The sequence below is a fragment of the Diospyros lotus genome, chromosome 7 (assembly GCF_014633365.1).
Source record: "Diospyros lotus cultivar Yz01 chromosome 7, ASM1463336v1, whole genome shotgun sequence".
NCBI classification, from domain to species: domain Eukaryota; kingdom Viridiplantae; phylum Streptophyta; class Magnoliopsida; order Ericales; family Ebenaceae; genus Diospyros; species Diospyros lotus.
This window is the reverse complement of record NC_068344.1, coordinates 4,322,515-4,349,317: the sequence shown is the minus strand read 5'-3', so window position 1 is coordinate 4,349,317 and position 26,803 is coordinate 4,322,515. Positions and strand designations below refer to the sequence as shown.

The window sequence follows — 26,803 nt, the reverse complement described above, 5'->3', positions numbered from 1 at the left end:
TTTTCTTAATTTTATACTTTTTTCTTCTTGTCAATAATTTTTGATAAACGATACTTCGTTCAAGTATTAAAAAACCCGTCTTGTTTTATGGGTTAAAGAAAATGTAAATCTAATTAAAAAGCGAGTTTGCACAACCAATTTTTACAAATAATTAATGTTTGCTAAGCTTTGCATTAAATGCAAAGAACAATAGGAGTGGCATTATTTTTGCATCTGATTTGGGTATAGTAGTAGTTGTTCCCATGTACGCTTTAATATTCTATGAACTTTAGGTAGCCATTATAACTGTCAAATGTAAAAGTAAATCACTTACCTTTGACTGCATAGGCAGGCAGCAGCCTAGGTATAAGAACTTCAAATGCCTCACTGTGTGTTTGTTTGATGGGCAATGTTGTATATATTATTAACCAGAAAAATTAATTAATTAAAATTTTGTACCAAAAATATATATCATGATAAAGATTTAGGGAATTTGTACTAAACCCAAGTACGTCTTGCTCTTAGACAAACCCTTTTGTCTTCAACATTCAACATTGAATGAAAAACACCAAATAAATAAATAGGGTTTAGGAATGTTTTTTCTTATATCTTTATGATTAATTTATTAGCAAAAATTCATTATAATGTACGTTAATCGTATCAACTTTTTTTTTACAAATAATTCTATTCTATTGTATAAGCAAACACCTTATTTTTGATAATTAAAATAAAATTTTAAAACCCTTGAAGCGATAAATGATATGTCAGTGTTAGTCCACTGAATTGTGAGTTCGATACTCATTTTATGCAGTGAGACAAAGTCTCACATCTGCAATTTACTTTCATTGACGTAATCGAATGCACGAGTATCGAGAGTCGCGCAATCACGATCATCCTAAAATAAAATTTTGAAATATCATTTTTCTATCACTATTTATTGTATATAAATTAGAAGAATATATAATCACGTATTATGCACACGTATGTTAAAAAAAAAAAGTTTTAAATAAAGATATGTTTGATAGTTATAACATAATTCTTATATCTTTAAGAAAGATTTTAAACAAAATAAAATTTAAGTCTTTAACAGATTGTTATATCCGCCAAGTAGTTTGTTAAATAATTTTTAAAAGTGGAGGTAATAAATCTAAATTTATAATAATTTTATTTAAAATTAATAATAAATCTACTCACTACTATAAATTATTATTATGACTTTAGATAGAATTATTATGAATTTGTATATGTTATGTAAGTTTATAAAGGTTATTTGTCAAATTTATTTATGGATATATATGGCATTTCCCAAATATTATACACACTAATAACTCTTGCAAATAATTTAATATAAATTTATAAAATTTATAATACTTTTATTCAAAATTAACAATAATTTATACTAGTTCATAATAGTAAATAGATATGTTTTTCAATTTTGGATAGGATTACTATGAATTATTGTTAATTTTTAATAGAACTATTACGAATTTTGGGTTTATGAGATTTATTTATGAGAATTATTTGTGTGTATAGCATTTCCCATAAGAATTTACATTTGTATCTATATTATTGTATAAGTAAATAGGGTGTTTTAGTATTACAAAATCTTATTGTAATTGACAATTGTCATCTAATGAATGTTTATTTAAAATATTTTATTTTTTAACTTATGCAAACATCTAATATATAAGAAATATATATTTATATATTTACAGAAGTTACAGGAAATTATTTCTGTACTACTCCATCTCATTTATTTCAGGTTAGTAGGTAATTATTTATGTACTATCAAACGAGAATGAGTAGAGGAGAAATAATTTAGTAGAAGTAAATGGGAGGAATTGAATCTTTGTCTTTTCTGCCACCTACAGTTGTAAATGATATGAGTAAACAGGGAAATATAATCCTTTGAGTAAAAGTATAATCTTTTGAGTATAATCTTTTCTATCTTCATAAAAGGGCACAATCTTTGTTAATTTCTTTACTTATGTGGGCTTCTACAATTGGCAAATATATCTAAGCATGCATTTGAAATTGTCTCATGTTAGAAAATCAACTATATGATTTATTTGTTGGGTAATTAAACTAATAATAGTAATTAGTACCAAATAAAACAAAGACAACAACAAATATTGCGGCTTTCATTCATGATTAAAAGTCACTAAGTAAATATTAAGGTATGAAAAAGATAAAATATCTCATTATAAGCCCTATAATTTAAAAACACTTGAGATAACAATCTCACTTATAAGATTTATCATTCTTTAAATTACATCTTTAAGTGATGGGTTATGAGACTCTATTGATAGAGAGAATAAGATAACTTAGGTATATAACTAATTAAAAAAAATATTTTTGGATTAATTACAAAAAGTATATCTTTTTCATACTTTGAGTTAGATGAATCAAAATATGAATTTAAAAAACACTCTCAAGCATCTCCACTTTTACTTGAATTCTTATAGTGAGAATTATTATATTTGTAAAAGAAGAAAGGAAAAGAAGAGAAAACATAGTGAGAATGAAGCCAAATTAGAATTAAGCAAAAGAAATTTTTACCCTCTTTTGTGGAATCAAAAGACTTGTGCTTTCATATATAACCCTAGTGTTTTTCCCTCTTCTTTCTTTTATATTTATTACAAAATTTAGGCAAACACAATCCACTCAATTATAAATCTGACTTCTCCAAAGAGATGATCAACACAATACTGGCATCTTTTTAATCCTGCAAATTTCAAACGAGAAGATTTCACTTGCCAGATATATGTAGTAGAAGAAGATTAAATGTTTGATCGATGCACATACAAAGAAACAGAGTAACATAAATAATTTCTTCATGTTTTCATTGATTTTTAGATAGAAAATCCTAGTTGGGAACATGGCTGAAACAGAAGATGAAGACAAATGCTACAGGAATGGCTGAAACTTCATACCCTTTTCTACAGAATCAAACAACCCTAATTAACCTAGACTATGACTATCATTTGCATCAAAAGGCCTGCAAGAGAAGATACTCCCCATGAAGTGAGACTCAAAATCAAAACTGGAGGTGGGGTTAGGGTTCTGCTCTTGAATAATATTACCCGTAAATATTGGATCCATATTTGTGGGACAGTAATCAGGGTTTATTCTTTCACAGTGCATGTCCCAATATTCAAGTGTTCCCAGGAAGGTGTTGTTGGATTCTTCCCCGTCCGAGGCTGCTAGATTGTTCTGGAGATCGAAAACCGAAGGCAGTGTCGATGAACTTGCAGTGCCCAGAAAAGTTTCAAACATGCCCATTGTAGCCAACTGATGTTCCACTGAGTGAGGGCTTGGTTCTTCTACACGTGCCACAAGTCCGACCGCCGAATTCCTTTCGTGGCTGTTCGAACATGATTCATCGGCTGTTTCAAAGGGACTCCATGGCCCTAACTGGTCCAAGTCACTAGGGTTTCCATCAAGATATTGTTTTGAATTTTCAGTGCTTCCCATCATCCATTCATCAGCTGTTTCATAGGGGCTCCAGGGCCGGCCTAACTGTTCAAAGTCACTAGGGCTTTCCAAGGGGTCCCAATGAAACTGTTCCAAGTTACTGGGGTTTGATAAGAGATGTTGATTTGGTTCTTCAACGCTCATGGTGATCAATTTTTCTCTTCTTCTCTCCCTTGCTCCTGCTCTTGCAATCTCCGAAGACCCATTATTTTCACCAGAAGCACCCCTTTGTGATTTTCTGATACTCTTTCTGTCAGCAACAAACGTTGAGATATCACTTTTTCCCGTTTCCCCATCTTCCTCGTGGCCAGTCTCTTCCATATCTGATCCATCATCGCATTTGGAAGAGAACAGCGCGCTTTTCCTTCCGCTGCTACAGCCACCCTTGACCGGAGAGTGGTTCCTGGCAGCTTCTCTAATGGCGGGCTTGGATTTGGAAAAGAGCCACTCTATGGTTTCGCTTGCCTTATCGAATCCCAGCATGTCCTGGAGATCGAAGAACTTGCGTGCAGTCTGAACCGACAATCTCATTCTTCGGTCTCTCAGGCCATGAGCCGTGCAAATCTTGCTATGCCGATCCTTCCTGCCGGTTTTCCTTGTAGGGTTAGGGTTTGGCGGGGCATTACTTGTATTTTTGGGACAGTCCTTCATTCCCATATGCTCAGTGCCAGTGTTGATGTTGTTTATGGCCTTTGCACCACTGCCTTCTACTAGGGTTTCATCTGGTAAAGGCGAAGGGAAGGGACAGAACAGTGAAGATGGTTCTTGTTGTGATGAATTAAGGTTTGCTTCATTTGCAAAGGAGTTTCCGAAGAAGGCCTCGTTGGTATATGAGAAGGGATCATTTGTATTCCCTGAAGAAAACATCTACACTTTCTGATTGTGCCCTTGGCTTCTATGTGGAGAGATTGGAAAACTTTTTGAGTTTTGCTCCTGCAAGCAATGAGCTGAAGTTTGGGAGCTTACCCTCAAAGGAAAAGGCCATGCACTGCTACACCATAAGAGAGAGAGAGAGAGAGAGAGAGAGAGAGAGGACTGTGTGCAACGAATCTATGAAACAGCACTGGGGGAGTGAGTGCACTTGAAAATGAAAACATGGATATTTATAGACAAAACTAGCACGAGTGACCTGCTAGCTATATCATCCACGGGTTTAAGGGCAGGGCAGGGCATGGCCGAGAACCAAATGTTACCTGCTTCGAATAATCCTTAGAAGGGTTTTTCTTTTTCTTTTTCAATATCTTAGGTAACTAATGTATTAACCCTTATCGGCTTAAAAGACTCCTCATTTTGCACCGGTCACTCGTGTCTTTTCCATTTTGAGTAACAAAAAAAAAAAAAAAAAAATGGTATATATGATCTGGGCTGCTTTGTGATTTGTAACTCTCTTTCTTTAGTTTCAGATTATGATTATTAATGGGTTAGGTGTATATAATAGTTTAGTATACATATAAATTTGTTTGCACAATATATATGTCACTATTGTTCCAGAACTTTCATACAAAAAGTTTCATCAAGATATATAACATGTTAATTATTACACATTTAAAAATACAGCAAATATTCATAATTCAACAATATACAAGCTAATTATTAGTTAGGAACAAAAAGGTGCTCAACACTCCAGTAAGCAGATGGTCATGGCCTAGGACTAGGAGGCTAGGATTTTCACAGCATTTGTTCACAAATTAATTTATTAGTTATATTTACTTATGCTCCTCTTCTTTCTTCGTTTCAATGGGTTGTCAACTGAAAGTTTTGTTCTTGTTTTCTCCCCCTTTCTGGGACCATCCCTAGTTGCTATAATGCAAAGTTCAGATCAATCAGAGTCTTTGATTAATGGTGTGGAGATTTTCTCCGATTTCCTATAAATCTTTCTACTTTCCATGCCACTTGCTAGCTAGCTATATATTTTGAAGTAATAGGAGGTAATATAGACATGCTACACATGGGTGTTGAAGCTACTAAACATAATAATCATTGACAGACCATAAATCCCACTTTAGTATGGTGGGTGCTTCTCAAAATCTCTAAACCTCCATTCGAGCTTGACTGCACGCTTCTGGACTGCCTGCCACAAGGGGGAAAACAAAAAAATTCGAACTCGATACAATTAATACGATAATAACTTCATCCATCAAAAGAATTAAGTTATTAGATTATAATGAAAACGAAAAAGAAGAATATATTTTGTTTTGTTTTGTTTATGTTCCAAAGAGGGAGAGACAGTTGGCACTTGGCTTCACATATAGGTAGGCATTGAAAGTTGCAGAAGAAATATAGAGGTGGCAAAGCCAAAAGCCTAGCAGAGAGAGAGAGAGAGAGAGGTGTTGAAGGGTGAGAGCGACGGATGATCTTTGGGTCAAAAGAAAAATGGGCTCCGATGGAGGACAGTAGCTGCTAAATAGTGTCCCTTCCATCCATGTTGAAATCTCTGTCTGACATTGGGTAGGTATCTTTCTCTCTCTCAATAAATATATATATATATATATATACACACAAATTATAATTAAGTCGATCATGTTTAGCAGACGATCTGAGATTATTTTGAATATTAATAGAATTGAAACTGTCGATAAAATTAAAATATTGTTGAATAATGAAAAGAAATGGTAACTACAATAGCTAACGTGATCTCGCAAAATTAAAAATAAAATAATTAATTTGACATTTCTTAAAGTATAGTGATAAAATTAGTCCGAAATTTAAAAATAAGATAACTTATTTAGCTCTTGCTAAAGCCCATTAACCAAATTAGATTCGAAACTAAATATAATTAGTAACTTATTTTATACTTCATTCTAAACAAACTTCTCTACGTTAAGGAGAAACAAAAAAAAAAAAAAAAAAGACCATGAAACATCTGGAAACAAAAAAAATTCCTATCATTAAAAAGAAACATCTCAAGGCAATAAAATTATCTTTTAAAGTCAAATAATTAAAGATAAATATTAATTTTGCCTTCAAAATATAGTTATTAGAAATGAAAATAATAAACACATATCCCATGCCATTTCTTGTGGCCTCCATGGCCACACCTTGAAGCTAACCCCAACTGTTCGTCCAAAACTGCCTGATTTGGGCGCATTATTCTGCCAAAATTGTTATCGATTGGCTAAACAAATTTATCAATAAAACACCACCATCTATCAGTATAATCAATTTATATCGATCGACAATCAATTTGTTATTAGAGTATAGATTCCGTGGCTATATAGTTTCACTGATGAATATAAACTAAATCTATACCGATGACACTAATACTTGATAATTATGTCCGAGCATTTATTTTTGGACAAATGCCAATATAGATGTGGAAAAATATTATAGTTCTTAGAATTTTATTTTGTATAACAAATTAATACTCATACTTTAACTTCTTATTAAAGTTTTAATCTTATTATAATTTAGTCCCTTGTTAAAATTTTTATCGAAAAATTACAATATGACAGATACATAAAATAAAAATAAAAAGCAAAAAGTGAAAAGTTTAGAACTAGTAATTGCTAGTAGTTGCCGCCGATACTTGCTACTACCGATGGAAGAATCCAGGGATTCTTTCTTCTTTCCCTGGAAATCGCTAAAAAATGGCAAAATCAAAGAGATTCTCTTCTTTTGCCTATGAGAATTTTACCACAAATTTCTTATATATTTATATTTGTACATGATCTTCAAATTTCTCATTTCCTATACTCTTGAACTCTTAACTTTGCAAAATAATATATGTTCTAATTATATGAAATGTAACATCACCACCAAAGGTGGGGGGCTCTATGAAGATTATTCCTCGTGCTGAAGTCCTAAAACTTTAGGTCAGTTCTAAGAATTGGACACAAAAGAATTCCTCTTCATATGGTCCACAAATTTAAAGACGAGAGCTAATGACATTATTTTAACTGGCAAAAGTATTACACTTCTGCATTGCATTTATGGACGTTTTCCCCAGAGAAATCATCAGAATACATACATGTCTTCACAGAAGTTAATGTTTTTACCGTGGAGAATTCAATATAAGACCCACCCCTACAAACATCCCTTTGTATGCTAACAAAGATTCCAAGGAAGTGAAGTGAGCATTTACCCCACTCTTCCCCTCTTGGTACTCTCTACTTCGAGTCATCAACATAACCCTCTTTCCTTGGTTTTTGTCTTTATGTTGTTCATATTATTATCTACTTTTAGTTCACTTTTCGCTTTATACAAGGACATCAGGAGACAACTTATCTGCCCAAGGACCAGCACATGTGGCTAAATGTGACAATGACTTGATTTGATGTTAGTATCATTATAGCCATCATTACCCATATGATAGTCACATTAAATCATTTTCGTATTCTACAAGTTACGAATTCAACTCTTAGTTAACCACCTCCTCCATTATTGTCCAAGCAAAAGAGCCATTTGATTTGGCATTAAATACTTCTTTGCAATAAGTAAAAGATTCTTTACTAAAAAGAAAAGAGTAAAATTGCATATAAAATTGATTTGCAAAATAAAGTCTCAGTACACTAAGAACACTCTCTTTGGTCATTCTTGTCACCATCTTTGTCTCTATCCCTCAATGTATTAGTTAAGAGATACAAGCGCCACCAAGGCACTAAATCCATGGCCACCAGCTGGCTATTACAGTGCTGGAGCCAAAGCACTAGGCCCAATCCCCGTTCCTATGACCACTTTTTAGGCACCCATTCAGCCTATTTTTCTTTCCATAGCTGTAAATAGTTGGTTTTTCAATCACTAGTAATCCTCACACTCGGAACTTGGTTCTTTTATGCCTAATCCATTCATTATCTTGCAGTTTCCTTTCTATTTATCAGCTTCCAATTGTCCTTGCCAAAATAAATTTTGAAACAGTGCAGTCTTGGAATAAGATGTAATCTCAAATTGAGAATCTGTCTCATCTTTCAGCACCAACCAACATCCAACATTTGTTTGAATGCCACCATCACTTATTTAATAGACAGGTGAAAGATAATGGGCTGTACCAATGATGTATTATCACTGGCAGAGCTGGCCTTACTGTCTCCTCCTTTTTCATCTACTTTTCCTCCGATGTTAGTCAATTGCACGGTGATAATTTGCACGGATAGCTGTCCAAGAATGTTGGTTTTTTTTTCTTTTTTTTCTATGTAAATAAACCTTCTGACAAAATGAATATATTTTTCAAAATTTAATGAGGCAGGTGTAATGGAAAATCCAGATAGGGGCTCAAGAAGATCTTTATTTGTACACATGCCTTTCTGCTAAGTTCTTACCTGAGCCTGAACCCGACCTTTACTCTTTGTGTTTCAGTCTCAGATGTACAATCTGTGCTCTTACCCAGAGGAATCAGGGCCTGTGGAGATGAAAGTAATGTTAAAATGGAGAAACATTAAACAGAGCAGAGACAGCAACTAAACTTACAACGCATGTAAACTTAGTCTACCTTAGGGTTTCGTTAGACACAAACATCCATTCATTCATCACTGCTAACATGCACCTTCATCAGGGGGAAGAATCAATGTTTCCGCAACCTTGATGTCAATAATTCTCAGCCTTTTGCCTGTCCCCACTAGTGGTCACACAGATACAGTTTTTGGGATCTGTCTGGTCCACAATCTCAAGACCTCCTGGTAAAACTCCATACCTGAAATAGAAAGTAGACATTAGCTACTAGTTACCGAGTCTTCATAAAGAATAAAGAATGACTTCAAAGTTGGCAGCCACGGATACTAATAGTTTTGAAAAATAGAAGTGTGGCATTAATAGGAACATTTACTATATGAAAATATTCTGTTGTGACATAATCTGGCCAATTAATCCAAGAAAAACCATGCGAGTCACTACTCAAAACCTGTGGTGCCACACACACAAACACACTACTTAATGTAAAACGTGGAGTCTGATTGTGATAAATGAGATCCTAACAGCGGCTACACGTGTAGGCCAACATTCCTATGTAACCAGATAGCTTTCCTTCTTCTATTGGTGCTTTTTCTGTACGTACAATTAACCAAAAAAAATAAAAATAATAAAATAAAACAAAACAAAGCGCTTTTGATATTGTCAGGGATCTTCAACAACAGGATAGGTGGCTGTTCCACGTCCTTGAATGTCTGTATGCAATGTGCACACACTTCGCTCAGCAATTACCAACAGTAATCAAGAATAACTTATCTTTGTAGTTGGTAGACTAATACTTCCCACTTGCCTTTTCTCTCCAAAACCTCACACCTTTGGCAATCATAGAATTTCATCCACCACACCAGACATCGAAATGCATTTCAAAAACCTTAAAAGAAGAAAATGATAATTAGCATTATCCATCTTTCAAGAAGCTCTCAATGTTATAATATTTCTTGGGGGCATCTATAATTAAGCTAAAATAAGCAGAGTCAAGCAAACCTCATTTTCTCTCTGTGGCTGTTAAATTTTTACATTTTAATTTCAATGAATATCTTGCATATCTCTCTCTTAGAATAGAGCTTGCATTTTATTGTACTCTACAAGCTCAACAAGGATCAGCTTGACATTTATCATAATGAACAAAAAGGATCCCTATCTCGTTCACATAGTTTAATTTGAACAGTTTAAAGCTCATGAATTAAGCATTTTCTTCTCAAGATTATTTTCTGTTCAATCATAATAAAGAAATGCAAATACCTAAAATAGGTTTTCAGAAATCAAAACAGGCATGGCTAGAACCAAAATAAGATCCAGGATGCTAGTGCTTGGGCATTGTGTACCTTATGTCAACGTGTACACTCCCCAAGGAACTCCTTTTTGCCCCCTAAGTGGTGCACAGATTATTCACATTGAACAGAACCTGAATCTTCCTGTCACTGGTAGGAGGTACTATCTTTTTTCTTCTGAGTCTTCAGCATTACTAACATCACAAATGAAACAGAAATGTTAATGAATAGTGCGCAATTACAATGTTTCCAATGGGCTTCCACAAATAACCTAGCAAACTTGAGCAAACAGCATTTTCTCTACATCCAAGATCACTATTTACTTCTTAATTGTGGTGCAAAACTTTCATAGCTCACCATTACAACAGGCCTTGCATTTCATTGCACCCCACAAACACATCAATGCATGCACCTTTCTGAATATCATAATGAACAAAAGGGATCATTATCTCAATCACATGCTGTCTGATTCAAGCAGGTTAAAGGTCTTGAGATAAGTGCTGTACTTCTGGAGAATATTTAACATGTAGAAATTTCAAAATGTGTATGTATCTAAGAATAATAAAATAGACTTCTAGATGATCAATACAGACATGACTGGAACCAATATAAGGTCCAGGATGCTAGTGCTTGGACATTTTGTACCACAAACAAACATGTAGATGCCACTGACTTTTAAAGCTCTAGATTCTGCACACAGATTGCTCACAACAAACAGTAAATCTGTCTTCTAGTCACTGCTAGTTGATGCTACTTTTCTCTTTTAATTAGATCTTCAGTACTATTATCATGGAACAACAACTCTAACAAGAAGAAGCCTTTGTCCCACTAGCTAGGGTTGTCTAGACAAATTCTAGCTTGCCAATTATTTTTAGATATGGTCATATTTTTTGTGAGGCCTTTGTATCCATATCATACCTAAATGTCTGACAATAAGTGTCACAGCCTAGGCAACCACCTTTTAAAGGTTGATGCCTAGCCCAAACGCAAAAACCCAGGACCCCCTCTAGCACACGCCAACGTGCTGGGCAGCCCGGTCCACTGCAGTGCCCCCAGAGGTTGCTCTAATACCATACTATAACAACCTAGGCAACCACTTTCAAAAGGTTGCTGCCTAGCCAGCATATATAAACCCAGCATCCATCCACTGGCAAACTGATGTGGGATTCCCAACACATGCCTACGGTAACACACGTCCAACGCATGCAACATACATGCACCACCAGAGTGGACATTGCTGCAGTGGGGACATTGCTGCAACAACCTTTTTTAGGTGATTGCCTAAGCTATTATAGTTGGTATTAGAGCTGAGTGGGGGCACTACGGCGATGGTGTGTGCTACCAGCTAGTGGGCCGATATGCTTCTTAAAGGTTGTTGCCTAAGCTGTTATAATTAGTATTAGAGCTAAGCGGGGACACTACGGCTACGACGATGGTGTGTACTGCCAGCTAGTGGGCCAGTATGTTGATTAGGCAATTACCTTTAAGAAGGTGGGTGCCTAGGCTATTATAGTTGGTATCAGAGCTGAGTAGGGGCACTACGGCTATGGTGTCGGTGTGTGCTGCCAGCTAGTGGGCCGGTATGCTGATTAGGCAACAACCTTTTGAAGATTGTTGTCTAGACTGTTATAGTTGGTATCAGAGCCAACTTGTTGGTCCAACGATGGTGGGCCCAGGGGCACTACTGTAGTGGGGACACTGCACTCCCGAGTGGGGGAGGGGCGTGTGTTACTATAGGCATGTGCTAGGAATCCCACATCGATCCGCTAGTGGGTGGATGTTGGGCTTATATATGCTGGCTAGGCAACAACCTTTTGAAGGTGGTTGCCTAGGTTGTTATAATAAGTTTTTCTTGGTCTTCCCTATACCTCTTTTGCTAAAAACTTGCTTCATTTTATCCACTCTCCTCACAAGTAATTCAATTATTCTTCTTCTCAAATTACCAAAGCCATTTTAATTTTGACAAATATTTTCAAAAATAAAAAATTGAGTTTTTTTTTGGTTGGTTGGTTGGGGGGGGGGGGGGACCTAAGTGTCAATGAGGTAGTTGTTAGCTTTATAATAATGTACATACTTATACTTAAGACTTGTACATAGTGCTTCCTAAGTTGTACCTAGTAAAGTTATATACATATATAGGTAAAAAAAAGTTGTATACATATATAACTAACACATAAGATAAAATATTCAATTTTTTTTGTCCCTTTCTCAAAACATGATATTAGAGCCAAGAAAGTCATAAAAAACCTAACCTTAACCTTATCTACCACTGCCATTCACCTCTAGCGACCAAGCCCTCATCTCGCCTCCTATGCCGCCACCGCCTATCCATCGCCAGTGGGTTCTCTCTCTCTCTTTGTTGCATGTTCATACCCAGATATTGAGTAATCCCACTATACCTACTATGGAAAAGGTATTTGCTAGAACTCTCAGTAGCACACAAATTTTTTTTTATGTTTCAATTGGAGAGCGACTTGTACTTGCCTCTAAGACTCATGGCTCTTCTTTTGAGATTGGATTTGGAGGTGGCCGTGGTAAGGGTGTTGGGCGTGGCTAGCGTGATAAGCAACCCTATTGTACATACTATCATCGCCCTGGTCATTATAAGGAAACTTATTATGCACTCCATGGTCAAACTCCTAAAGCTAATATTATAGTTCCTAAGGGTGCAAAAGTGCAATCAATGGTACATAATACTTCTTCCCATACTAAGAGACTGACTCCTACGTACATGATCTCAGCTGAGGTGTTAGCAAAGTATCATTAGTTACAAGCAGCTCGGCAAGTATTGTCTCTTATAGCTTCTGTTGCCTAGGCATCTTTTCCTTCTATTGGTAATCCTAATATATGCCTTACTCATGCTCCACTTAGTCTTTGGATTCTTGATTTTGCCACTTCAAAGCATATTTCTAGTAATAAATTTTCATTTTCTTGTTTTGATTCATCTACCTCCCTCATGCCTATCACTGCGGCTATTGGTTCTAAAACTATTCCCACAAGTATTGGTAGGTTGATTTGCTCCCATTTATTTCTCTTAATTCTATTTCCCATGTTTCTAGTTGTCCATATAGTCTCTGTGAGAATCCCACATCGCCTCAGCAAGGGAGAGCTAGGCTATATATAAAGAGGAGGATCCCTCCACTTGTTAAGCTAGCTTTTCAGGTTAGAGTTCTACCTCTAACTTCTCACATGGTATCAGAGCCAGCCCTTGATTAGGGGACTACCCTCGGTCGTGGTCATGGACCAATACCCTGCCCGATCACCTGGGCATGTATCAGTTACTGGAGAAGATTCGGCGTGGGGGGGAGTGTGAGAATCCCACATCGCCTCAGCAAGGGAGACCTGTGCTATATATAAAGAGGAGGATCCCTCCACTTGTTAAGCTAGTTTTTCAGATTGGAGTTTTACCTCTAACTTCTCACAGTCTCATTTCTATTCATCGCCTCACTCAATCTTTAAATTGTCGTGTCATCTTTGATTTTGATTTCGTTCTTGTGTAAGACCAAGGTATAGGACAGATAATTAGCACTAAGTGTGAATTCAAGAGACTTTTACCATCTTGCTCTACCTTCACCTTCGACGTTTGTTTGTTCTCTTACAAGAGCCTCTCTCTCCAAATTCATTCCTGCCTTGGTCATCCTCACCAATCCACTTTGCACACGATGGTCCCTTCATGTCCTCCTTGATAGTTCTATAATGTGAGTTTTGTCAGTTAGGAAAACATGTTCATACTTCTTATTCTAGTCGTCTTAATAAATGAGTTGAGGCTTCTTTTGATATTTTACACTCTAATATTTGGGGTCCTAGTAAAGTTAAGTCTAAGTAGGGTTTCTCTTATTTTGTTACATTCATTACTCGTTGTACTTGACTTTGCTTAATGAAAGATCGTATTGAATTGCAATCTTTGTTCGCTTCTTTTTGTAATGAAATTTCTATTCAATTTGGTCATCCAATTTAGATTCTTCGAATTGATAATGCTAAAGAATATTGTTCTACTACATTTCAGGCCTTTCTCTCATCTCATGGTATTGTTCATCAATTCTCCTACCCTTATAACCCGTAACAAAATAGGGTAGCCAAATGTAAAAATCGTCATCTCATTGAGACTACTTGCACACTTCTGCTTCACATGCACGTTCCTTTTTCTTGTAGTCCCACCACCACCACCTATTGCAGATGCTAATGTTCCTCCCAAAAGTGCCATTCTTTTGTCTCCTTCCAATTTTGTCCATACACCTGTTTGTTGCGATACACATTCCACTTGAAATCCTCATCCCATTTATATTTTAGTGAGTTATCATTGTTTATCCCCTGTGTATTCTACTTTTATCTCTACTCTTTCTTTTGTCTCTATTCTTAGGATTGATGCAGAGGATCTATCTCATCTTGGGTGGTGTCACGTTATGGAGAGGGAGATATCTACCTTGTTGGATAACGCAACCTGGGATGTTGTTCCTCTCCCTCTAAGAAAGTCTCATGTTGGTTGTGTATTAGTGATTACCATCAAGGTTGGTCCGAATAGCACTATTGATCATTTGAAAGCCCGATTGGTTGCCAAGGGCTATACTCAAATTTTTGGTATTGATTATGGTGATACATTCTCCCTAGCGACTAAGATTGCTTCTATTCGAGTCTTTCTTTCTATCGCTGTTGTGAGAATTCCACATCGCCTGAGTAAGGGAGACCTGGGCTATATATAAGGAGAATGATCCCTCCACCTGTTAGGCTGACTTTTCAAGTTGAAGTTCTACCTCTGACTTCTCACATGGTATCAGAGCCAACCCTTGACTAGGGGACTACCCTAGATCGTGGTCATGGACGAGTACCCTGCTCGATCACTTGGGCATGTATTAGTTATTGGAGAAACTTCGGAGAGGGAAGGGGGGGGAAGGATGTGTGTGAGAATCCCACATCGCCTCAGCAAGGGAGACTTGGGCTATATATAAGGAGGAGGATCCCTCCACCTATTAAGCTGGCTTTTCAGGTTGAAGTTCTACCTCTGACTTCTCACAACCGCTATTCAACAATGGCCTTTTTATCAACTGGATATCAAAAATATTTTTTCTTCACGACAACTTTCAGGAGGTCTATTTGGAAATTGGAGCAACCATCTGGGTTCATTGCTTAGGGGGAGTCGAGCTTGGTATGTCGCCTGCAAAAATCCTTATATGGTCTAAAGCAATCTCCTCAATGTTGGTTTGGTCATTTTAGTTCTCTCATCCAATCCTTTGGCATAACTAGAAGTGAAGTTGATCATTTTGTGTTTTATCATCATTCTACTAGTGGAGTAATATTCTTGGTGGTGTAGGCAAATGATATTGTTATTATAGGTGATGATGAGGTTGATATTAGGCAATTGAAGACTCACTTGCACTCTCATTTTCAGACTATGAATTTGGGCAGGTTAAAGTATTTTCTTGGCATTGATGTTGCTCAATCTATACATGATGTGTGCATCTCTCAATGGAAATATACCTTGGATATTTTGGAAGAGACCAATATGCTTGATTTTCGGCCTATAGATACTCTTATGGATTCTAATGTTAAGCTTGTAATAAGCTAGGGGGAGCCATTGGAGGATCCTTGGCAACATAAGAGACTGGTTGGGAAGCTTAATTACCTCACTATTACACGACCTGACATCTCTTTTGTTGTTAGTGTGGTGAGTTAGTTCTTGGACATCCCTTGTGACAACTACTGGCATCCTTTAGTGTGTATCTCAAGGTACATTAAGAGTGCTCCTGGTAAAGGCTTCATTTGAGAACAAAGGACACAAACAAATTGTTGGATATTATGATGCACATTAGGTTGGTTGTCCAATAGATAAGCACTCTGCCTCAAGCTATTCTGTCTTGGTTGGAGGTAATTTAGTGTCTTAAAAGAGTAAGGAGCAAAATGTTATGGCTAGATCTAGCACAAAAGCAGGGTATTAGGCCATGGCTTTAGCCACATGTGAGTTGGTATGGCTTAAACAACTTCTTAAGAAGTTGAAATTTTGAGATTCAAGGTCTATGCAACTTATTTGTGATAATCAGGAAGTTCTTCATATTGCCTCTAATTCGGTTTTTCATGAGCGAACTAAACACTTAAAGATAAATTGTCGCCTCATTTGTTGGCTCTAATGACCAGTTGGTTGATCTTCTTACAAAGGCATTACGAGGCCCACGACTTGACTACATCTATACCAAGCTAGGCACATATGATGTGTATTTGCCTGTTCGAGGGGGAGTGTTAGCTTTATAGTATTGTACATGCTTAGACTTGTACATAGTGCTTCCTAAGTTATACCTAGTAGAATCGTATATATACCTAACACATGAATAAAATATTCAATATTTTTGTCTCTTTCTCAAAACAATAGTCAATGTGTTTTCAGTACTAGTGTTCTAAAAATCGGCCCAGGCGCCGCCGAGGCACTAAGTGGCCGCTAGTCGTCGTAGCGATTATGGCCTAATCGACCCTCTTAGGCGCCAGCTTGGCTAATCGATACCGAGCGGCACATAGTCGGCCAAGGCAACCGCCTAGCCGCATGAACCGCCTGGGCTGATTATGGCCTAACCGGCCGCCTTACCCCTTATCTCTCTCGTTGCTTTCCCCTTCTCTCTCACACACCTCCGCTGACTGTCTCTTATGGAGGAGTCATCGTTGTCGATGTCATCGTCGTCGCCTGCCCTTTCTGTCTCAACCTCTCTCGTCGCACCCTGCCGCCGTCTCTTGCGGAGTCGCTCCACTCATCTCTCTTGGCCCCGATTTCCCTTGGTCGCCACCGCCAATCATCTCTCTCGTGTTCTTTCTCCGCCCTAGCCTGATACCCCAGTTCATCTCTCTCATGTTCTTCCTCCGCCCTAGCCTGATACCCCAGTTTATATATATATAAGTTTTATTTATCTTTTTAACTTTGATTTATTTGAAAATAATATAAAATTACATTAAAAACTAAAAAAAAAAAAACAGTCCGCCTAGGCATCCTAGGCGCTAGGCCCTAGTCTAGCGGCCGACTAGCGCCTAGCGCCTTTTAGAACACTGTTCAGTACTAGTCCTAACAGTCAACCTAATAGTCAACTATTGGATGGAATAGTCAACCACTTTTACTTATAGATTCCAACAATTGACCAACTTGGTCACTGGCTCCAAGTCCAACAACCAATTGTCCAGATGCCCATTCGACCTCTTTTGATATCATAATCAACTTTGTGAAGAACTAGTCAACCAAGATTGCTCTCTAATTTTAGCAATCAATATACAATCAATGTTCTAGGGGACCTCCAAATGTAAAACAAGTATAGTCGACCCAAAAGTTGTTTGTCATTCAAAATCAGTTGAAGAAATTTGGTCAAAGGAACCAATAGGCAACCTTAGAATCAACTTCCATTTGTTTCAATCGACCTTCCCAGTAAGGTTGTTTCACTCAAACTTCAATATTGAGCTGAGAATCAACTGTCTAGGATGGTAGTTGATATCCATCAAATTTTGTCCTTCATCTTTTTTGAATTGCTAGCCTTAGTTAACTTAGCAGTCGAGACTATCCATGAGGAGAGCCAGTCTAACAGTTGACTATCAAGTTATACTAGCTAGGTTTCTATACATTCTAAGACTTTGCAATAATTGAAAAAGAAATACAAATCACGAACTCTAAGGTAGCATGTTAATGTGCATAAAAGGCTAACCTTAGCCAAGAATGTTTATGTTTTTTAGTTTTATAGGTTTTATAGAGTATATTTTGAGATTTTATACCTCAATTCCCACAAGAAGACAATACACCAAGATTTAGATATTTTGTAATGATCTTTATAAGGTTATTTACCTTTTCCACAAGCAATCTCAAAAATAGTTTTGTTCTTGTACAATGAGGCTCATCAAATCTTGTATGGTTTCCATTGTTAATTAATGAACTCTCTCCTACAACAATAAAGAGTGAGATTATTTGCCAATGTATCAGTTAGTTAGAATGGAAATCAAATTCAACCAAACTCACTTTCAACAAACTAAAATATATTTACATTTAACATGAATTTTGGACAATTAAGCACAAACATATGCAAAATATGTGTGCAATTAAGAAGAGAATGATACTATGGATGTGCAATTAAACACAAACACAAATAATAAATGAAGTATAAAATAAGCTCAATTTGACAACTATATACACAAATAATAAATGAAGTATAAAATAAGCTCAATTTGACACCTAGAAACATAAGATGTATAAAATGTATTTAATATAGCTTGAACATGTGAGAATAAGACCAAATGACCAATAGATATACCTAGGAGGAAAATGAATAGAATTGAATGTCATAGACCAAGGGTATGATTGTAATTAGAGGTGAGCAGTGGCATTGATGCAATAAAACAGGGAAGGATAATTCAAAAGGCACACGCATGGGCAAATTCCCTAACTGCCGCACCAAGTCTTGTAAACCCTCTATAAATAACAGATAAGTCGATGATGGGGAATTATGTGAGAATTATACCACAAATTCCTTTCCCTCTCATTTCTCAATTCTCTCTTCTCTAGCTCTATTCTCTAATTTCTCCCTATCTCTCATTCTCAAACCTTCCCGCCTTTGCCCGTTCTTCCAAATTTATGGAAGAATTCCTACTGTCAGACCAGAACCTGACATTTGATATCAGAGCCAACGACCTGGTAGAGGTGATGGCCGACGAAACGTGTGCGAAGCAGATGGAGAACAGATTGGACACGATCGAATTGGGATTGCGACAGCACCGAAGCAGGTGGATGAAAGATTGGAGATGATGGAGTTGGGAATTCGAAACACTCAAGAGGAGATCCACCGGAGTAGATCAGAATACACGACCACCTTGGATCGCACAGTGAACGGAATTCAAGAAGAATTCGCTGGACTCAGCCAGCAATTGACGGCAGCTTTGAGCATGTTTGCTAGGCAGTCGAATGTCAGTTTGCCAACTGATTTTCCCCCGAGGACAACATCGGCACCTATCCTGACTTCACCGATGAACAGATCGTGATCTCAAGAGCCAAGGTGTGGAGGAGATCAAGCTGAATTAGGAGAAGGAGTGAATCATAGGTATTATGGAGGGATCAATCCACCCCATTCCAGTTCAAGAATGGAGATTCCGGCCTTTGATCGGGACAGGCTTAGGTGGTGGATACGCCGATGTGAACGGTTGTTCTATTAACATCGAGTCACTGAAGGTGATAAGGTATGTATGGCTGCTTCCTACTTAGATGATGTGGCGGATGCATGGTTCCAAAATTGGAGCCATGGTAGGATGGATTTGAGTTGGCCGGAGTTTGTTAGCAAACTGTGCCGGAGGTTTGGAGAGAAGACCAGATCTGATGTAATTGAGGAGTTTAACAAATTGAAACAGAATGGAACGGTGGAGGAATACCAAACTAGATTTGAGGAGTTGAGGTCCTTACTCTCATTGTCTCATCCCTACTTAGATGAGGAATATTTTGTTTCAAGCTTTATAAGTGCGTTGGAGAAGTTAATTAGGCCGACAGTTAAGATGTTGTACCCCACAACTGTGGCACAAGCGGCTGAACAAGCTCGCCTACATGAGCTATCAATGGAGACCTTTGCTAGGAGACATAGGCTGTTGTCTAAAAGCAGCTGGGAAGATCACACCTATGGGGGGTATTACAAGGGTAATAATTCACAATGGCTGAGAGGAGGACCCACAAGTAAGGTCATTCAACCTGTACAGCCAAGGAACCTAACGGTGGACCAAAAGAGATAGTTAGGGCTATGTTTTCGTTGCAAAGAGAAGTATGGACAGGGCCACCAGTGTAAGAAACTCCTCCTAACTATGGAAGGACAGGAGGAAGCTAGAACAGAAGGAAATGAAGAGGTTCTTGAGGGGAACGAAGGTGGTGAAATTTCCATGCATGCTCTGCAAGGCCAAGCAGCTGGTAGGGTCATTAAGGTAAAGGGGTTGGTCCGAAAAAGGAATCTAGTAGTGCTGATCAACAGTGGCAGCACTCATAGCTTCCTAGATGAGACAACCACCAAGAGCCTGCAGTGCGACCTACAAGAAACTCCCCCTCTATCAGTCCTAATAGCCAATGGGATTAAGATGGTAAGTTAACTCAGGTGTATGGGATTCAAGTGGCTAATGAGTGGGCGGGAATTCTTGGTTGATTTGAGAATACTCAAGCTGGGAGGGTGTCATGTTGTTTTAGGGGTAGATTGGATGAAGACAGTAAGCCCCTTGGTGTTTGATTTTAACACCTTGGAGGTCACCTTTAACTGGGAGGGCCAACAAGTGACTTTACATGATAGTCAAGAAACTGGGGAATGTAAGGCCGTTTCGGGGAAAAGAATTCAGAAGTTGCTGGAATAGGGGAGTACAACCGTGGGACAACTACGTTCAATTTATGTTGTGGACGTGGGGGTAAGGGCAATTGGAGATCAAAAGCATGCCTCACATAGGGATAATCCCTTGAAAGCTGAGGACAGTAAGATACATCCTCTCAGACCCATTCACAATTTGTTAATGGAATTTGAGGATTTGTTTGCCACACCCCAAACCCTTCCACCCCATCAAATCCTTGACCACTCTATGCACCTTAAACCCAACAGTGAACTAGTAAACCTAAAAGCCTACCGATACTCTCCTATACAAAAGACAGAAATAGAAAAACTTATAAGAGAAATGTTGTCCAAAAACCTGGTACAACCAAGCCAAAGCCCATATGCCTCACCAGTCCTCCTAGTCAAAAAAAAAAATAGCACTTGGAGGTTCTATGTGGATTATAGGTAGCTTAACTCAATAACCATTAAGAATCAATTCCCTATTCCCATTATTGAAGATTTGTTGGACGAATTAACCGGAGCATCCATTTTTTCTAAGCTTGATTTGACCTCCGGTTACCACCAAATTAGAATGAACCCGATTAACTGCCCTAACACTGCTTTTAGAACCCATCAAGGGCATTGCGAATTCTTGGTAATGCCCTTTGGCCTAACTAATGCTCCTGCTACATTTCAAGCATTAATGAACCATATTTTTGCTCCCTATCTACGTAAATTCGTATTGGTATTCTTCGATGACATCCTCATATACAACTCCACCCTAGACCAACACCTATCTCATCTCAAGCTGGCATTTCAGATCCTTAGATTCCATAAATTGTATGTGAAAAGGTATAAATGTTCATTCATAGAAAAGAAGGTTAAGTACTTGGGCCATGTCATATCTAGACATGAAGTTAGTACCGATCCTCACAAGATTGAAGCTATGAAGAATTGGCCCCGGCCTAAGACCCTGAAGGAACTGAGAGGATTCTTAGGCCTTATCGGGTACTATAAACGGTTTATAAAAGGCTACAGGGTGATTAGCAAGGTTCTGACCAATCTGCTAAAGAAGAATAGTTTCAGTTGGGGACCGAAAGCAGATGAAGCATTTGAATCTCTTAAAACAGCCATGACTCAGGCCCCAACATTAGCTCTACCAGATTTTTCCAAGGAGTTTATTTTGGAAACAGACACATGTGACACCAGTATAGGGGATGTGCTTAGCTAAGAAGGAAGACCGGTGGCCTATCTAAGTCAAGCATTAGCCCCAAGGCACATGGGGTTGAGTATATATGACAAGGAGTTGCTGGCAGCATTAATGGCTATGAAGAAATGGAGATATTACTTAGAAGGCAAGAAATTCACCATTAAGACTATAGAAATAGAATATTCTGTGTATATCTTAGATTCTATGTATATTCTATGTATATTCCTATTTCCTTTTTTGTTATTTCCCTTTTGTATTATTCTCTTCCTCTATAAAGAGAAAAGGGAAATCATTGTATTATCATTAAGAAATAGAGAATTATATTTTCTCAATCTTGTTTAGATGGTATCAGAGCAGGAATTAGGATTAAATCGCAGACGTTCAATTGTGAAACCCTAATTTCCTCTATTCCTCTGCCATACCCTAGAAGTCCCGTCGTTCTTCATTGACCACCCTCCAGCGGTCGCCCCGTCTGAGATTCGGCCATCCCGACCGCTGCTGCTGCATCTTCAGCCGCCGCCTCTGGTTCCCACCTCTGGAACGGTCGCGATCTCCTAGCCTCTCGCAAAGGTCGGCTTTCATCAGTCGCGCCTGTTGCTATTCTCGGTTGCGAAGGATCGCGTTGCACTCCAGAGTCGCTCCTATCCGTCGTTCGTGCTGCTTCTCCATCGGACGTCCGCACTTGTTGTTGTCGAGAAGGTCGGCTCTGCATCGCGCATCAGAGCCGCTCCTATTCTTCGCTCTTGCTGCCTCGTTCGTGCTTAGTTCGTGCGATTTGTGCTGCTGTTCGTACTGGTCGTTCGTGCGATTTGTGCTGCGATTTGGGCAACTGGGTACCCAGATTCAAGGATCCAGATCCATGGGCCTTTGCTAGGGTCTCCTATTTGTACTGATCCAGATCCAGATCCAGATCCAGCTGGTAGTGGGTCCTTACTTCTGCTGCCCTAATCCGTTTCTTCAACCATCATGAATGACTCTGCATCCTCAGTCACTCCGACCCAGCAATCTCAGTCTTCTCAAGCTCAGTTTTGAGTTTCTCGAAACTCCTCCGACTCACATCCGGTACAGATTACGACCATTCGTCTCAATGGTACTAATTTCCTACGTTGGTCGCAATCTGTTCGTATGTACATTCGAGGTCAGGGAAAGATTGGCTATTTGACTGGCGCCACATTAACCCCAGACAGCAAAGACCCGCTATATGACATTTGGGATGCCGAGAATTCGATGGTGATGACGTGGCTCGTTAACTCCATGGAGGAAGAGATAAGTTCGAACTATATGTGCTTCTCTACAGCAAAAGAACTATGGGATGAAGTCACTGCCATGTATTCCGATTTGGGGAATCAATCCCAAATCTACGAGCTCAACTTGAAACTTGGTGAGATTCGACAAGGTAGTGATACTGTCACCCTATATTTTAATTCTTTAAAGCGCATTTGGCAGGACTTAGATCTCTTCAATACATATGAGTGGAAAAACACAGAAGATTGCAAGTATTATCAGAAAATGGTCGATGCTAATCGAGTATTTAAGTTTCTTGCTGGACTCAATGTTGAGTATGATGAAGTCCGAGGGAGGATCGTTGGTAGAAATCCACTTCTGTCTCTTAATGAAGCCTTCTCTAAAGTTCGGCATGAAGAAAGCCGAAAACTGGTTATGTTGGGCAAGAAAAAGAGTGGAGAAAGTGGGTTATCTGAAAATATGGCACTTGTGACTGCTGATGCTAATGCTGGTGGACGGCATATTGCGAGTCAACGAAAGGCAGAAGAAAAACCTCGTGTTTGGTGTGATCATTGCAATAAACCACGCCATACTCGAGAGACCTGTTGGGTGCTTCATGGCAAGCCAGCCAATTGGAAGTCTAGATCAAAGCGATCACAACCTACTGCACATGAAGCTGATACAGGACCATTCAACAAAGAGCAACTTGATCAACTTCTGCGACTGCTAAAGCCTAATCTATCCCCTAGTACACCCAATTGTTCTTTGACCTATTCAGGTAGAAACTCTTTTGCCCTATCTAGCTCTTTTCAATCTGTTCCATGGATCATTGATTCAGGAGCATCTGATCATATGACTGGTTTATCTCATCTCTTCAACTCGTATGTTCCCTGTTCTGGTAGTAAAAAAATAAGAATAGCCGATGGTAGTCTTTCACCTATTGCAGGTAAAGGGCTCATTAAACTTTCTGAGAATATTGATCTTCAATCAGTACTCCATGTTCCTAAACTTGCCTGCAATCTTCTTTCTGTTAGTAAACTCTCCAAAGATTCTAACTGTCGTATTATCTTTTTTGATTCCTATTGCATTTTTCAGGCCCAGAACTCGGGGAAGACGATTGGCAGTGCTAGAGAAATAAACGGGCTCTATTATTTGGATGGGGATGTCTTGCGTAATAAAAAAGCTCACGGGCTGAGTGGTATTAGTTCTACTTCTGTTTCTAATCAAATAATGCAATGGCATCTTAGGCTAGGTCATCCCAGTTTTCCTTACTTGAAATATTTATTTCCTACGTTGTTTAAAAGAGTGGATCCTTCTATGTTTCAATGCGAGAGTTGTCATTTATCCAAAGATCATCGTGTTAAATGTCCTTCAAAACCATTCTATTTAATACATAGTGATGTTTGGGGTCCTTCTAAAGTCTCCACTTTGTCTGGCAAAAAGTGGTTTGTTACTTTTATTGATGATCATACTCAACTTTGTTGGGTTTACTTACTTGCAAAAAAATCAGATGTGCCTAGAACTTTCAAGGATTTTTTCCATTTGATTGAAGCTCAATTTAACACAAAAATCTGTATTCTTCGATCTGATAATGGCACTGAATATTTTAATAACTCTTTGGGGGTTTTTTTAAAAGAAAAAGAAATTTTACATCAATCCACTTGTCGTGAAACTCTCCAACAAAATGGTATTGCTAAACGAAAAAATCGACATCTACTCGAGGTTGCCAGGGCCATCATGTTTTCTATGAATGTCCCTAAATACCTCTGGGGTGATGCCATTTTAACCGCTTGCTACCTCATTAATCGTATGCCCACTCGTGTTCTACAGTTTCAAACCCCCTTACAATCTTTAAAACAACTCTTCCCTCTCTGTCGTATATATTCTGAGTTACCCTTAAAAGTTTTTGGATGCACTTGCTTTGTTTATGTTCCTCACATTTTTCGTTCTAAATTGGATCCCACAGCTGAAAAATGTGTCTTTCTAGGCTATGCACCAAATAAAAAAGGGTACAAAAGTTTTAATCCTGTTACCAAAAAAACTTATATTAGTATGGATGTGTCTTTCCTCGAAACTCAACCCTACTTTCCCAAAAATCATCTTCAGGGGGAGCATATTGAGAAAGAAGATAATTTTTTGAATTCTAATGTTGAGGATCCTCATCCTACCATGATTGGTGCTCCCCTCCACTCTAATAAACAACTCAAGGATATAAATGTTCCAAATATTGTGGAACAAGGTGTGTCTGGTTCACAGATGCCTAGCGTGATGGGATTGGAACCAGGGAGAGAATTACCACAAATGGATCAAAATATTCCAAAACCGGAGCTTCAGTTTTATACTAGAAGACAAACCTTGAAAAATACTATCAGTCCAAATATTCCTCTAACAATTGAACAATTGACGTCTTCGAGTGATGGGGTTTCCGATAGTTCTTCTTCTTCTCATGGTAACTCTAAACTCACTCCTACAGATTATTCTACATTTGATTTGTCTGATCTTGATGTCCCTATTGCTACTAAGAAAGGAGTGAGATCTTGTACCAAACACCCAATTTCTAAATACCTGTCATACCAAAAATTGTCCAATCATCATAAGGCCTTTCTTTCAAATATTTCTAACCTGCATGTCCCAAGAACAATTCAGGATGCCCTTGGTGATCCAGATTGGAAGTTAGCAGTCCAAGAGGAAATGAGTGCTCTTAGAAAGAATGGAACTTGGGAGATTATGAACAAACCAGAAGGCAAAGCAACAGTAGGTTGTAAGTGGGTATTTACTATAAAATGTAAGGCAGATAGGAGCATTGAAAGATACAAAGCAAGGCTGGTTGCTAAGGGTTTCACCCAAACATACGGCATCGACTATCAAGAAACATTTGCTCCAGTAGCTAAAATAAACTCTATTCGAGTTCTCCTCTCCCTTGCAGTGAATCTTGATTGGCCACTCCACCAATTTGATGTAAAGAATGCCTTCCTAAATGGTGATTTAGAAGAAGAAGTGTTTATGGATCTTCCACCACGGTTTGAAAAGAGCCTCGAGACAAACAAGGTATGTCGTTTAAAAAAATCATTGTATGGTCTAAAACAGTCTCCGAGAGCGTGGTTTGAAAGATTTGGAAAGGCGGTGAAAAGTTATGGTTACATTCAGAGCCAAGCAGACCACACACTATTCTTCAAGCACGCCAACGACAGTAAGAAAGCAATCTTAATTGTCTATGTGGATGATATAATAATGACTGGTGATGACAAGGGAGAGATTGAAGAGCTTAAGAGGAGATTAGCTCATGAGTTTGAGATCAAGGACTTGGGTCCTCTAAAGTACTTTCTTGGGATGGAATTTGCAAGATCTAAGGAGGGGATCTTTGTCAACCAACGCAAGTATATTCTGGATTTACTCAGTGAAACAGGAATGCTTGGGTGTAAGGTTGCTGAAACTCCCATTGAACCCAACTTAAAACTTCAACCTGCCGAGGCTAAGAATGTGGTAGAAAGGGAGAAATATCAAAGACTTGTGGGTAGACTTATCTATTTATCCCATACTCGACCAGACATAGCCTTTGCTGTAAGTGTTGTAAGTCAATTTATGCACTCACCTGGTTCACAACATTTTGAAGCTACCTACAGAATTCTGCGATACCTAAAGAAAACCCCTGGGAAAGGTCTACTTTTTAGAAAACGTGGACATCTTCATGTAGAGGCTTATACAGATGCAGATTGGGCAGGTAGTATAACTGACCGAAGATCTACATCAGGGTACTGCACCTTTGTGGGAGGCAATCTTGTTACTTGGAGGAGTAAGAAACAAAATGTGGTGGCCAGAAGCAGTGTTGAAGCTGAATTTCGTGCAGTTGCTCATGGTATTTGTGAGGTCATGTGGATAAAGAGGTTTCTATCAGACTTGAGGGTCTCCACTTCCCTTCCAGCTAAAGTTTATTGTGATAATAAAGCTGCAATCTCTATTGCTCA

At 38.2% G+C, this 26,803-nt stretch overlaps 1 protein-coding gene and 1 long non-coding RNA gene across 2 annotated transcripts; both read right to left on the bottom strand.

Annotated features, from left to right (window-relative positions):
- Positions 1–2,904: 2,904 nt before the first annotated feature.
- LOC127805807 (transcription factor TCP18-like) lies at positions 2,905–4,626 on the bottom strand. Its single transcript, XM_052342591.1, has one exon. It carries the CDS (start codon positions 4,318–4,320, stop codon positions 2,941–2,943), a length of 1,380 nt encoding a protein of 459 aa, XP_052198551.1. The 5' UTR covers positions 4,321–4,626; the 3' UTR covers positions 2,905–2,940.
- Positions 4,627–8,540: 3,914 nt separating this feature from the next.
- On the bottom strand, positions 8,541–10,572 carry LOC127805806 (uncharacterized). Its single transcript, XR_008024186.1, has 4 exons — positions 10,482–10,572; positions 10,179–10,318; positions 8,879–9,079; positions 8,541–8,788 (listed from the first exon to the last, which is right to left on the bottom strand). It is a non-coding gene; the product is annotated as an uncharacterized LOC127805806 (long non-coding RNA).
- Positions 10,573–26,803: the final 16,231 nt, after the last annotated feature.

Excerpts from the sequence above, each read along its gene's own strand:
- LOC127805807 (XM_052342591.1), bottom strand. The coding sequence starts at position 4,320 with ATGTTTTCTTCAGGGAATACAAATGATCCCTTCTCATATACCAACGAG.